Source organism: Chanos chanos, chromosome 8, assembly GCF_902362185.1.
Source record: "Chanos chanos chromosome 8, fChaCha1.1, whole genome shotgun sequence".
NCBI lineage: Eukaryota > Metazoa > Chordata > Actinopteri > Gonorynchiformes > Chanidae > Chanos > Chanos chanos.
The window spans coordinates 38,552,451-38,567,160 of NC_044502.1; the positions used below are offsets into that span (position 1 = coordinate 38,552,451).

The 14,710-nt window shown below is 41.4% G+C and overlaps 1 protein-coding gene across 1 annotated transcript; it reads left to right on the top strand.

Moving 5' to 3' along the window:
* Positions 1–2,599: 2,599 nt before the first annotated feature.
* kcnj21 (potassium inwardly rectifying channel subfamily J member 21) lies at positions 2,600–7,298 on the top strand. The gene is made up of 3 exons (XM_030783186.1): positions 2,600–2,686; positions 2,940–3,822; positions 6,952–7,298. The coding sequence occupies exons 1-3, from the start codon at positions 2,600–2,602 to the stop codon at positions 7,296–7,298; spliced, it is 1,317 nt and encodes a 438-aa protein (XP_030639046.1).
* Positions 7,299–14,710: the final 7,412 nt, after the last annotated feature.

Consider the following 14,710-nt stretch of genomic DNA (forward strand, 5'->3'; position numbering starts at 1 on the left):
TCTCTCTCTTGTTCTTTCCCAAGATACAATTTCACAAAGTTGCCCTTATACATTGGCGTGTGAAAATAAAAAGGATCATCAGTATTCAAAAGAGAGGAAGAAAAAGAGCAGTGGACAAAAAGAAAGGAGAGATGGATAAAAAAAAAGCCTGATTAAAGAGAGAGAAACACCAGAGCACTCTTCTTGTCAAGGTCATTTCATGTCTCTTAGAGAGATTCTCACAAAGGAGCATGAGTGCTCGCCTGCTGTTGCCTCCAGTTGGTGACATTTCGTATTGACCCCTCTTGTCCTCCAGCTCCCAGTCCTTGATGATGTCACCCTTCATTCTGTTTGACAGCTACACATGGGCTCTTGCTCTGACTTGATATTATGCATATATGCCTGTACACTGATCCATGAACTGTGGCCAGGTCAGGTCCTTAACAATGTCTCTGGGGTTTTAATTTGGTCAGAGGGAGGCAAGTTGGCACTACGCAGACGTTATGCAAGCACAGTCAGTCCCTGTGTTGCAAGTCCAACCATCACATATTCATTATCAATCACTCAGAGCTCCTCCCAAAACCAGGACACACCCACTCTGATCATCAGTTGTAAGGCAGCACTCGTTGTTCATGAGATGGACCTGTTTATGGTCACACATATTAAATTATTCTGTTCGTAGTCTTCCCTCTTTTTAGCTCTGCCTTCTTTTTGTCTTACCTGAGGTATATCTTACAATCTACGACAGGTCATTCCTTTTGTTTTTTCTCCTCTTCTGAATGCACCATCTCCCTCTTTTCTAACATTCCTCTATTAAAATCATCGCCCAGGTTTTTTCTGATTCGCCTCACGCTCTCAGTATAGTAAAGGATCGGATTATGGACAGTTCGTTTTGCAGGCACTCATAGCTCTTTCTGTACATCTCCAATGTTGACTTTGACACGAGGAAAGTTGTGACTCTGATCTCTGATAGGCCAGAAATTGAGACAGCTTCCGTAGAGTAGCTGTCGTCAAAGCTTCATCACTGGTTCCTCTCGACATGTGCGAGGAGTCGTCCTCTGTTATCCCTTCTTTTTCATTCCGTCCCCCGTGAGTTCACTGGTGTACAGGCATGTCAGAGGTTGATTTGTGGTCTCCCGGCGTGTGCCGTCTGCCGCCGTCTGCCTCCCGACTCGTCTTCCCCACTGAGAAAGGGATCATTAGTATTGCCTTCACACACATGCTTACTAACGATTCCTGGCGCTCACTCACACCTACTGTCAGTGCTCCTGGTCAAGGCAAGAGGAGGGACTCTGACTCTAAGGTGAGGGACAGAACATCCGACAGACCTTGAAACAAGGAGCAATCATGTTTCATAAGAAACCCTGAAATTCCTGTCGTAGTTTATGTCATGTTTGTGAGAGATAAATTGATGTTGTTATTGTGCAAAAAAGTGATATTCTTTTCTCCTTTACGGAAGGAGATCCATAAAGCAAGGGCAAGATTTGCGGAAATGCTGCATATTTAATTCACTCACCAGGAATACATGAGATTTGTTCTGTTTCCTCACATCTATCATTTACACTTTTCGCACAGAGACAGGCTTTTCAGAAATTAACACAAGCCTTAGATACTAGTGAAGTTTTCTGATAGTGCGAAGAAACATTTCATTTAAATGATTTGGGCTTTTGCTTTACTTAAGTCAGCATCCCTTATTCACACTGAAATCAAATCGTGCCCATAGAAAAACTATCCTGCGATAAACAAGAAAAAATAATCGTTTGTGATCTTGCCAAAGATCTTTTCTTTTCAGTTTGATGAATAGAGGAGAAATCCTGTCTTGCTGTGAAGCTGCTGATCGGGTTTTACGCATTACGTGCTTTTTGAAACAGGGGAATAGTGCTGGATGATAAAGAACAAGATCTGGCATATTTATAAAACCCAACATAACGCATGAGGAGTTTTGTTGGTTTTTTTTTTTTAATTGTGAGTGCACATGCACAGGCAGAATTGCAGGTGTATGACGAGTGGCTCAAACAGCCTTTGGAGGAAATGCACCTAATGAAACACATATGTCTATAGTCCCTAGGAGGGCTGAGTGACTGATCGATGGGAGAAATTAACCACATCACTGAACTGCAGCAGGACCATGTAGCCAGGGATCTAGCAGGGTAACCATAACGAGGTGTTAATGCACAGATCTTTGTAGAACCCAGTAGAGATGAAGGTAGGCTAAGACTTATTACACAATTAAAGTAGACGCTTTGCACTGTTGAAGAAACACTTGTTAATCTTTTCGGTGGTCAAGATTAGTCCTCATGGTGACATTTATCAGGAGGAACCACCGGAAGGGAGAGTTGACTCATAAATCTTTGAGTAAGAGAACAAAACGTACTGTTATTGCCTTTAAAAGCCTTCTTCACACAGGGAGGACAATACAGGAAAGCAAATATTGGGATGCTGAGGTCTTGATTACGATTGGCCTCTGGTTTAGACACAAGCCTCCCAAATTTACCTCACAGTTCGTAGTAAACGTACCCAGAGTTTTTCCATAAAAATGTGTGTTTCTGTGTTCCAGTCTGAGAGAACCTGCTGCTGTTTTGGGACGAAGGTTTCTTCTGTGGCTCCAGCCTTTCAGGCCATGAGCAGCTTCAAGGGTCAGATAGGACAGGATGTGGAGAAACAGGGCATTAAGTTGCCAAAGAAATGGAACGATCCCAATGACAAGGTGATTTCGTGTTTTCCTCTGAAGTTCCATTAGTCATTGTCCTGCCTCATAATTCCATTTCATTTTTTGTAGATTATTCAAACATAACTGTTAAACATCACAGTGATATCCACCTCTCTCTTTCTTTTTCTATCGCTCTCTCTTTCTCTTTCTGTGTCTGACATACACTGATGCCTCCTTTCACAGCTTCTTAAACCTTCAATTTTGCTTCACTTTCCTGTTCTGCATTCTCTCTCATTCAACATACGCACAGATACCCACAGACAGGACCATGGTGGTGTCAGGTGTTGCGGGCGGAGGTGGGGGTGATTCCTGCGACGCCCCTGGTGGTTCCTTAAAGAAACGTCGACAGCGCTACGTGGAGAAGGATGGCAAGTGCAACGTTCACCATGGCAATGTGCGCGAGACATACCGCTACCTAACTGACATCTTCACCACGCTGGTAGACCTGAAGTGGCGTTTCAACCTTTTGGTGTTCACACTGGTATACACCACCACCTGGGTTTTCTTCGGTTTCATATGGTGGCTCATTGCTTACGCTCGCGGAGACCTGGACCACGCTGGCGACAGCGACTGGACACCTTGCGTCAACAATCTAAACGGCTTCGTCTCGGCCTTCCTGTTTTCCATTGAGACCGAGACCACCATCGGCTATGGTTACCGAGTCATCACCGATAAGTGCCCGGAGGGAATCATCCTGCTGCTAGTGCAAGCCATCCTTGGCTCCATCGTCAATGCCTTCATGGTTGGTTGCATGTTTGTGAAGATTTCTCAGCCCAAGAAAAGGGCCGAGACCCTCATGTTCTCTCACAAAGCTGTCATCTCGATGAGGGACACCAAGCTGTGTCTGATGTTCCGGGTCGGAGACCTCCGCAATTCGCACATAGTGGAGGCCTCCATCCGGGCCAAGCTTATCCGCTCAAAGCAGACCAAGGAAGGGGAGTTCATCCCTCTGAACCAAACAGACATCAATGTGGGCTTTGACACGGGAGACGACCGACTCTTCCTGGTATCGCCACTCATCATCTGTCATGAAATAAATGAGAGCAGCCCGTTCTGGGACATCTCTCAGGAGCAACTGGCACGAGAGGAGTTTGAGATTGTTGTCATTCTGGAAGGAATGGTGGAGGCTACAGGTGAGTGAGCACAGCATAGTGGGAGAGAGAGAGACAAAGAGAAAGGGAAGGAGAGAGAGAGACAGAGAGAGGGAGAAAGAGAGAGAACGAGAGCGAGAAAGAGAGAGAACGAGAGCGAGAGAGAGAGAGAGAAAGAGTGCAAGACAGAGAGACTTGAATTTTAATGCCACTTTTATTGCTACAGATATTTACTTTGAATAATTCAGGTACTAACGTACCTTCTATATATCATCAACACTCATGAAAAATGAAAAACAGAAAACTAAAGAATGAAAAGGTAAGAAAAATAAACAGAAATAAAAATGAGAACCCATATGTATGTGCACTGTAAACAGTCAGATGAGATGGGATTAGCCCCATTCCTGTACAAAGAATAACTCTCCATCAGTACTAAACACACAATATCACCATACCAGACAGGAAAGTCAACCAAGTCAATTTATTTATGGAACATAAAATCAAGTAATACTCTGGACTTTTCTGAAATCCTATACACACACACACACAAATATATATATATTAACTGACATTAAAGTTAATTAACTGACATTTATGTTGTTGGGCACTACTGTATGTAAAACCAATAATAAAAACCATTTTTGTACCATTTGATTAATATTATGTTAATTTTCCTTCCCGTGTAATCCAGTAATTGGAATGGTGAATAGTAAATGGGTTTCTCCTGTTATTACCACACATGGACACAGCATCACTGGACTCCAGTTATAATAAATCCACTCCCCATTAACAGCCCAGATTAGATAAATTACCAACACGGAAATAAATATAAATACGTCACAACAATAGTAATTAAACTAATTTGAAAATGAGACCATGGATCACCATGGATACTAATCATGCACAACTGAAAAGTCAAACATAAAAGGGTGACCATGATTATAGTCAGTTCCCCTGGCGACAGATCCCTGTTCCCAGTGCTGACAGATGGATTTACAGCGGAATCCTACTGGGAATCACTAATTAATGTCAATAGCGAATACACTTGACAAGAGTTGCAATTGCACCTTGCTAATTGGCTTCGGTATTGTCCTCTTTGCCAGCACACTCTGTTATTACAGGCAGAATGGCTGAGAGAGAAAGAGGTGGTGGGCTCAGGAGACATCTGTTAGTGGGAGAAACCCAGGGCTCATCAATAGACCTGCCTCTGGGAAATTAAACAGCGGAAACTGACTGAGGAAAGTCCATTGTGAATACTGATCGAATTGTCTCCCACACCCTCTCAAACCCTCGAGCCAAGTGCATCACATTAGAAGTGGGCGGCAGTGAATGGGCTGATTCAGTGTTTCTGCACTTTTCTTTGCTCTTGCTATGCTGATTACGCCATGTAATTAACTGAAGAAAAAAAAAAAAAAAAAGCACTGGAAATTCCCCAAAATGTGTTAGGGGCGCCAATGACCGGAAGCCTGATTAAAACTTATAATTTCCTGAGTATTTAACTTACTTAATTGCTGATTAGCTCTTGTGTGTTAAGTCGAAGAGAGAACGCTAGTTTCTTTCAGCTGATCTTTTTTGTCTCTCCTCCTCTCTCTCCCTCTTGACTTTTCATGTTGTTCTTTGTGTTGCCGGAGTGGGATGGTTGGAAGAATTGCTTGGATCTCATTATTAATGTTGTTAATCATACCAAGTCAGAGGGCTTAAAAGTAATGTCACGACCTGTGGAGAATATTTGAAAATATCTTTGACTGCTTGTATGAAGCAGTTTACAGTAATTGAGAAATATATTGTGTGTTTGTCTTAATTAGCTCCTCAACAATGTAGCAATAAGCTGATCACTGATGTGACACCTTCTATTTCTCAGATTATATGGTTCTGTATATTGGGCAGCATGCTTATTGGTTTTGTGTGTGTGTGTGTGTGTGTGTGTGCGCGTGTGTGTGTGTGTGCGCGTGTGTGTGTGTGTGCTAGTTTGTGCATGTACATATGTGTATGTGCACATGTGCATGTGTTTGTGTGTGTGTGTGTGTGTATGTGAGTGCGCTTGATTGTGTGTGTGTGTGTGTGTGTGTGTGTGCATGTGTGCTTACGTGTGCATATGTGTGTGTGTGTGTGCGCGTGCGTGTGTGAACGTATTTGTGTGTATGCATGTGTGTATGTGTTGGGTGTGTGTGTGTGTGTGTGCTAGTTTGTGCATGTACATGTGCATGTGTGTGTGTCTGTGTGTACATGTGCGCATGTGTGTGTGTATGTGAGTGCGCTTGATTGTGCATGTGCGTGCATGTGTGTGTGCGTGTGCGTGTGCGTGCGTGTGTGTGTGTGTGTGTGTGTATGTGTTGGAGAGGTGTGTGTGTGTTGTTTGGTTAGTCTGCTCATTTCTGTGGATAATATATACAGTAATTGATGTGGCTCTCCGAGGTTCACTTGAGCAGAAGATGAAAATGCTTTTAGTCTATTTATAGACAATTCATCCATAAATATTCAACAATGTGTGTGTGTGTGTGTGTGTGCACGTGTGCACATCGCTAAGAAGAGGGAAATTTTTCTTGTTTTCTTTGTTTAAGTTCTCATTGGTCTAACTGCATAGCCCTGAGGACGTCTTGTCCAAATCATTTAAAACGCACATTTAAAATATTTCAAAGATGCTCCAGGGAACAGAACAAAGAATTTCGCTTGGACTGTGAGAAAAGTGTCTGTTCAAACGTGGAAAAAAAAAAAAAAAAAAAAAGAACCAACTGAGTAACTGTAAGACTATGAGGTTTCGCTAAGACCTTGATACGCGTTCATGAGTCAGGTCTTTAGCTCTCCAAATTTAGGTTGCCTTTAATCCTGGGATCCTCTTGTTTTATCCTCTCAGTTTCGCAGAAGTGAAGAATCGCCTTTATTCTCTGCTTCTCTTTGTCTCTCCCAGCCTTTAGTTATCTGCCTTACCCAGATCCCCTCTCATGCACACATTTTCAGCATACAAATTAGGATTATCCACGACTGCAGATGTATAATCAATATCTGTTAACACAGCATTATTATTGTTGTTTTTTGTTGTTGTTGTTGTTGTTGTGGTTGGATTGTTTGTTTTTACGTCGATCATTTCCATTCATATTTTCTGAAGATTCAAACGGTCTGTTTACAATCCAGACATGTCTGTTTACACCCTAGTGTCTTTCTGATTCGCAGGGATGACGTGCCAAGCCCGTAGCTCTTACCTGGACTCAGAGGTGCTTTGGGGGGAGCGTTTTACCCCTGTGCTCTCCCTGGAGGAAGGATTCTACGAAGTAGACTATGACACCTTCCATCATACCTACCCCACACCCACCCCAACCTGCTCCGCCCACGAACTAGCCGAACTGGCTAAGAAGGGAGAGGCCATTCCCTTACCTCCCCTCTCCCCACCTCCAAACGTGGATCACGAAGTAAAACAGGACAGAACGGCTGAGGAAGAGGAAAAGAAAGAAGAGGATGAAGGAGAGGAGGAGAACATTATCAATGGGGATGTCAGCAAGATGACGAGTGGAGGCGAATAAGGGAGGTGTCACAGTGGACTTAAGAACATACCCCCTGACTTCACACTTTCCTTACAGTGCTGACGGGCAAAGGGATTTGGATTTTTTTTTTTATGGTCAGAAATGCGTTTAAAATGATTTATCAGCTTGCAAGAATCTGTGTGGGTGTCAATCAAAGACTTAATCTGATCAGTCTCCACATTCTGAGCCTCATAAACATGTTACTTGTGAAGTACGTTCATTTCATCAGTTAGCCTGAACATTGCTTGCAGATGGCTTTGCAGATGCTTTTGGCAAGAACGATATAGAATCAGAGACAGTAATTAAGGACGGTAAAATATTTTTATGTTTTTGGCTCATTTTGGAAGAAATGTTTTTTGACGTAAATACACTCAACTTTGTTTAGAGAGTGAAGTACAATCTGAAGTCCACACAAGGGCCCAAATGCTCTCATGTTTTTAAAACATGTTTCATCATAATTTAAAGTCTTAAATTTCAGTCTTAAAATTTTAATGGTCATTGATTGCCATTAGTAACCTGCTGTAGTAAATATGGTCAAAAACAAGGATGGAATACATAGGCCATGTGTCTGATATGAAAAGTTAATTCATAAAAGAAAAGGCTTTATGTTTTAGACTTCATATTTTTAACATGTATTTGTTAAAGAAATGTACATAATGTACACTGTATCATCACTGTGCCAATTCAGAGAAGTAGGATTTTTCTACAAAATATGCTTTAGTATAGAGCGCCATCTACTGTCACAGACTTTGCAACGCCTAAGCAACTACAGCAAAACATACCGTGAGGGTTTCTTCGACGTTTCTTAATCTCGGCCTTCAAAACCCACTTGATATCACATTTCTGTTTTAGCATAATATTCACACCCTTGATTGAATCTACTGACAAATAAAGAGGAGTCTGACAAGTTGTTAGCACGGAAAATAAAAAAAACTGCAGAAACCAGTTATCGAAAAACTGGCCCAAAATTTGCTGGGAATCTAAACATGAATGAAGCATTTTCGATGTGTGAAAGTGTTTTTTCGTGACACAAGAAAATTGTTCTGAATCTTTTGTCTTTGTCTTGGTCTGAAGGCGAGTGCCTGTCACTCTTACCACGCACAGTTTAGACTCATTTAATTTCTATGTCAGTTCCTACGTCATCAAATTGTTATTGCTGCTTTGGGCATTCTGTTTGAAAAATATGAAATCATATAAAAAATAAAATAAAATAAAATAAAATAAAGACAAATTCAGCAGACACTTTGTTTACAATTAAGCGCCTTCCTCATAATTATTTTAATGTTTCGATTGCAGTTTTCTCCTAAATGAAGGCTCATACAAAGTAGATTTCAACAGTTGCATTTCCTCGATGGAGTATACTCTTCTTCCACCTTATTGCCACTGTCCCAGCTGCAAATTGTTTACTCTTGACAGAACAGAACATTTCAGTGTATTCTTCAGATGTACTGAGCCTCCAATGCTTTGGAAGAATGGTGGATCTGACACAACTGGATGGAAAGATACATTCCGTGCTAAATTGTTCTGAGGCACACATAGCGACGTCTTTGGTAACCACCGTTCCTTCACGACACAAAGATATCACTAAAACTCCTTGATTTTATGCTAGTATGAGACAGCCAGTTTCGTTGAGCGATAACGGAAGAATTTAAGATGGAAAACTGAAATTCCTATTTCATAAACCATCAGTGAAGTTGTCTTTCCAACGATTGAAACTATAGGGGTTAGGCGAGAAGTTAAGGTAATTGTTTTTAACTGGTGCTAAAAGTCATATTTTTCAAGAACGTCATTGGTGACATTTGTGTGGTTGATAAGGAAATACATAGGGCCACGGAGAATTTTGCAAATTCGCGACTAACTGTAGGCTACCGTCAGTTTGGGAGAAATAATTGTAAACAGTTCTTGTGTTAGAATTGTAAGCTAAGTTAAACTGGTATATTAATGTATAATGTAGACTGCAGTCTCCTTGGTGGCTTTGGGTAGCCTATAGTGTCGAGTGTCTTTTCGGTTCAAAGCCCTCAGATATCTGATGCCGTTAAGTGCTTAAGGCAGAATGACTTGAATTGGCGGGAATGATGAGTTTAACTTCTTTTTAACTGTGCTACTTGTCCATACCCCTGTGTGTTACAGTGAACTCCACTAGTGTATCTCAGCAATCCATCACGTGATAAAAGGTAAGTGTCTCTTTAAGCGAGCCGTTCTACTGGTGTATTATGACGACAGAGTCATGGTCAGTCTATCGAATGCAAATTGTAGATCTTGGTCATTGTGCAAAGGTGCATGAAACGACGTAACGCAAAATGAAGCTTTTCTGCTGCTGTTGGAGACCTCAGAATGAGGACAATGAAGATACACATGAAGCTAAGAAAGTCACAAAGCGCAGAGCATGTGAAATGCTTAAAGATAAACACAAGAGAAAGAACATCGAAACAAGGGTTAGAAAAACACAGAAAGTTGAGGAGGAGGGGAGGAAAATGGAAAGGCAGAAAGTGAAAATAAATAAGAAAAGGGAAGAAGAGATGGCAAAGATAGTGATGATGATGATGGAGAAGGAGAGAACAACAGATAAGGCTGAGGAGAAGAACATGAAAAATATGAAAGAACCGAATGCAAATGAGATGAAAGTGACAGGAGACATGCAAGAGAACCTGGCTGAGCCACAGCAGAGGCAAGAGAAAGCTAAGGTAGAAGATGTGAAGGAAAAAAGGAAAGTGGAGGAGAGAGTGGACGAGAACTCCGCTCAGAGAGAGGAGATGGAGGAGTCAGTGGACATAGTGAGGGAGGTGGTCCTGCAGAAAGAGGCAGACATAGAGGAGGAGATGGTGGAGGTGAATGAATCGGACAAAGATGAAGAAAAGGTGGACATGTGGGAGAACACCGAGATGGTGAAGAAGGTGCCACTGGCAACGGCAGTGGAGAAGAAGAAGATCGTTTCTGTTTTTCTATTCCTTTTATTCTTTTTTTCTGTTTGTCTGTTTTATGTTTGTCTAAAATTAAATGCAAAATAAAAAATAAGTTTTAAATATATATGTAAGCTCTGTGTTTTTGTCTATTCACAGCCATTAAAAGAATGAGCAATTTTGAAAAACAGTCTGTTCCTGACTGATTGAAACCATACCAAAGTAATGCTTAACTGTGCAGGGGTGTTGTTTCAGAATATGCATTTACATAAGATTTACATAAGGGATGTGCTGATAAAGAGCTGTATGTAGTCAAACGTTTTTTTTTTCCCACATGAGAAATGAATGCAGTGATGGCGGTCTTACAGATGTCCCCTGTTGAATAAGGGGCACACACTCTTCGTTTTTTCTCAGATGTGTGGCTGTGTGGGCATTGCAACTCCCCGGACTTTCTAAGGATTTATCATTACTTCCTTATTTGAGATACCCAAAACACTACACCTCCTGGTGGGAAAAAAAAACATACTTTATTGAGCTTTACTTCATGGTCAGGTTCTTTAAAAACTTTTAACACTGGGCAAGACCCTCTGTATGCCCTACAACTATGGGGGATAACAGTCACATCACAGTCATATCATCTAGGTCTCGGAGAACTGACTGAAAATTATTGTCAGTGAAAATGCATTCCATTAACCTCTGAAGTGCGCTTGTGAATTTTCTGTTCCAAAATTCACGTAGGTGTTGACCGCTTTCAACTAAGGTTTACAAAAAGATGTCTGGTGTTTATCTTTTTTTTTTCTTCTTTCTTTTTTCTCTTCTCTTTTTTTTTTTTTTTTTTTTTTTTTTTTTTGCTAATGTCACCTGATTATAAACTGTGGCTTAATCTGCAGATGGGAATCAGCAAGCCCCACTCAGAGCATCCAGGGATTCTTGTGTCCTTGGTGGTACACGATCTCATCTTTTCTTTTGTTGTTTAATGATGGAATACAGTCCACACATGTCCGAGTCCACACGTGCTACTTCTTTACAGTGACTATGGGTGAAGAATATAGACTGCACCTCTCTCTCTATTATTTTAACATTTGGTCTTACAGCTGTTTTATGTCAGTTTCCACTGTCTCATAAGGACTGGCCTCTGTACTGGTAATGTACCAGTACTTTGTGTAGGATGGAAAACCAGTGCTTAATGAGATCAGTAAACCCTGTGTCAGTTCAGCAGTTTACTTCAGCACCTCCAATCTGAGGTTTAAGCACTGAACACTGGCCCACAAACAACGTAAACATTTAGGCTGTATTTCAGGAGAAACAGTGCCACGCGACCCCCTGCTTGCTCTTTGACTTGGCACAGCAGGACATAGGAGCCAATATGGATAATAACATACATTTTGTCGTTTATTTAATTGTTGCGTTTGAATTCACTACAAATGAAATGGTATTACTGGGGTAATTGCCTCTGAGTGTTATAAATATTTGAAATTGAAATAATTACAAGAAAAGGCACTAACATTGGGCCACAAATGGGAAAAAGATGGGCATAGCAAAACAATTTTCCACTTTACGGATCCTGCATTTTGTACAAAGTTTTATTATACGCAAAGTTCTATTTTTTAATTAGTTTTTGTTTAAAATAAACTGTCTCCTCTCTATTCATCATTGAACTGTGGAATCAGCATTAGATATGATCCCCTGGCCTTTGCTACAAACTAACTAAAGCTTTGATAGATGTCAAAGTCACTACACGAAAGGGTTGCAGTTTTGCAACCTAAGTGGATTTACCTCAGTTACAAGATTTCAGGTGAATGAACAGGCTGCCCCCTTGTCTGTCTTGGATTCAACCTCCTTACAAAGCCAGGCAATGTGTCTGCATAAAACGTGTGTGTCATTGTTCTACACAGAGCCAACTACTGTTGAAGAGCCATCTGGCACTCTCAGTAGACGTGTTCAGCGCTGATTTTGGGTCAACTTTCGCCACCCTAAATGCTAGTACAGTTAGCCACATTTTGTCATTCTCATTTGTTTGTCATTAGACATCCTCCATTTTAACCTTAAAACAGGTCTCAGGACAGACAGCTTTATCTAGCTATTCGTCCTTGTCACCTTGGTAACTAGTTATTTAGCCACTTAGCTCTATAGTTTAGCATAGCTAATGCTTAATGTTTGCGTTTTAAATTTATGGATATATTGAAATGTGCTGGTATTCCTTACGTCTAAATATCTATTTTTTGGTATGCTTTTCTTCTTCTCTGGATTTTTATTTCAGAAATTGAGGGAACTTAAAAATAATGTCAGGCAATTGGTGTTTGTAGGAATAATAAAAAGGCGCAGAGATGGATTTTGATTGAAGTCTCCTTTTATTTAGGGTCAGTGATAGGTAAAGACGAAGAAGGAGAGGAGAAGAGACCCTCCTGCAAAAGATGTTACCGTGCACAAGACGTTACTGTGACCAAGGAAAACAACTTCTCAGACAAAGATATACACAGGCACTGCAAGCACCCATGACCTTGTCTGCCATAGATAACAGCACCTCAGACTCACACCTGAGACTTCCATAATGAGGAGCGAGTGTCCTCTGCTTAACCCTCCAGTTCATGTCATGTATGAATTACTATTTAGTTCTGTGAATATGTGGATGTGTAGATATATGAATATGTGCATGCAAAGATATATGGATATGTAGATACAAGGATATGCACGCGATCATGTGCGTGTGAGGATATGTGGATCCACGTGTGTGTGTGTGTGTGTGTGTGTGTGTGTGTGTGTGTGTGTGTGTCTGTGTGTCTGTCTGTCTGTCTGTCTGTCTAACTCTAATACTACGGAAAATGTTCTACTTGGTCCCACATCTCCCCGCTCTCAGTCGTGAAGAGTTCTAACAATTACTATTGATTAACACTAATATGCAAGCTAATTACTCGTCAAACCTTTATACACATAATAGTTCGTCAATCCACTACCCATCTACATCCTCAGAATGAGAAGGTCTAACAGCTTCAATCTGCGTACCATGCAAATGGGGGAGGAAAGTTTCATATTCAGACAGGTATTAAAGGCCCTCTAGCAAGCCTATAGTTTGGCTGCCATCGCAGGGTAGTAACAAAACATGTTACAGCGTGTAACATGTTTTGTTCAATATACTCTCAAAATACTTATATTTTATATATTATAATGTGCTTCATGATGAATTCATCTTCTTGTCCTCTGGATGGTTTGACCCTTTGTGAGTCGTAGACCAGCAGCAAAAGTAGAGGTTACAGGGAGAGGTTACAAGTACTTCACCTGGTAGCGATGAATCTTGTCTCGTCTAATTAGCAGTATATTGAGCAGAGATGTATTGAAAGAATGCCACTACAGAACGGTATCTAGTTCCAGGGGGTGTTCTGGTCCACTGGCTCTGTAGTTTACAGTATAGATGACCTGTACTGAGACAAGTCTACACCTAACCAACATGCGTACTGAGTGATAATGGCTAACTCTGTTACTCAGTCAGCAGCTAGCTCTCTTCAAGGGTTAGAATTGTGACCCCATCACTGTTGACAGGACAGGCGAAGTAAATCCTACAGTGAGAACACAAGGGTCTGCAAACGACTGCATAATAAGCTGCCCTATTTAGGTGAACTAGAGAACTTGAAAATTAATATGTCTTCCTGACAGGTGCAAGCTTCTTGGTGTACTACAGTGCTGCTTTCCTAATAGCCAGTCGTCATATGTGGTTGGAAGACGTCGGTGAATCTCAGATCTGGAAAACACTGGGCCAACAACAAACATACTGAAAGCAATAACATGGATATTATAAGGATTAGGATAAGGCCTCCAAAGTAGGAGCTAATCAGAGTGCAGGTGGAATCTACAATGGTATAATGGTATTGCTTCCTGGCGAGCTTCAAAGTGGGGTGGCTCCTGAGCTTCTAAACTGTGAGTCACAGGTTGTTGTGCACATACACTCATCGCCCTCTTGTGGTTAGTTAGCACTATTGCACAGATCCCGATCCTGGTAAACAGCTCAGTTCTTCCCACTGGCTCCCACACTCTGACCACTTTTAATTAGTTTACAGTGTGAGGCATGAATCCACTGTCTCTCGCCCTGAACTTTAACTGCTGAAAGGTATAACTAACAGCACTGGGTATGGTCCTTCTCATCTTGGTTCTAGACCTGAAGATGGAAATTTCTTAATCACAACACACTGTCCCCCATCTGGTGACTCTACCCACGCCTCCCTAACTTGGGCCTCTGCTGCAAGCTTTGGCGAGATTGCAACAGTACTGAGGCAGGGAGTTGGGGATGGGGGGGGGGGGTGGACATCAGCCTAAAGCAAACCTGGTGTACTAGAAAGCTTCACATGCCACCCTGTGATGATCTCATAAGGGCTGAGTCAGGTGCACCACCTACTACTTACAGTATACTTACACTCATCACCAACTCAGTCTTATTTCTGACTTAGTGAGGATGTCTCAACATTATCCAGGCTTTCGACTTTGAATGGAGATAGAACTGAGAATGACTCACACGTAAAG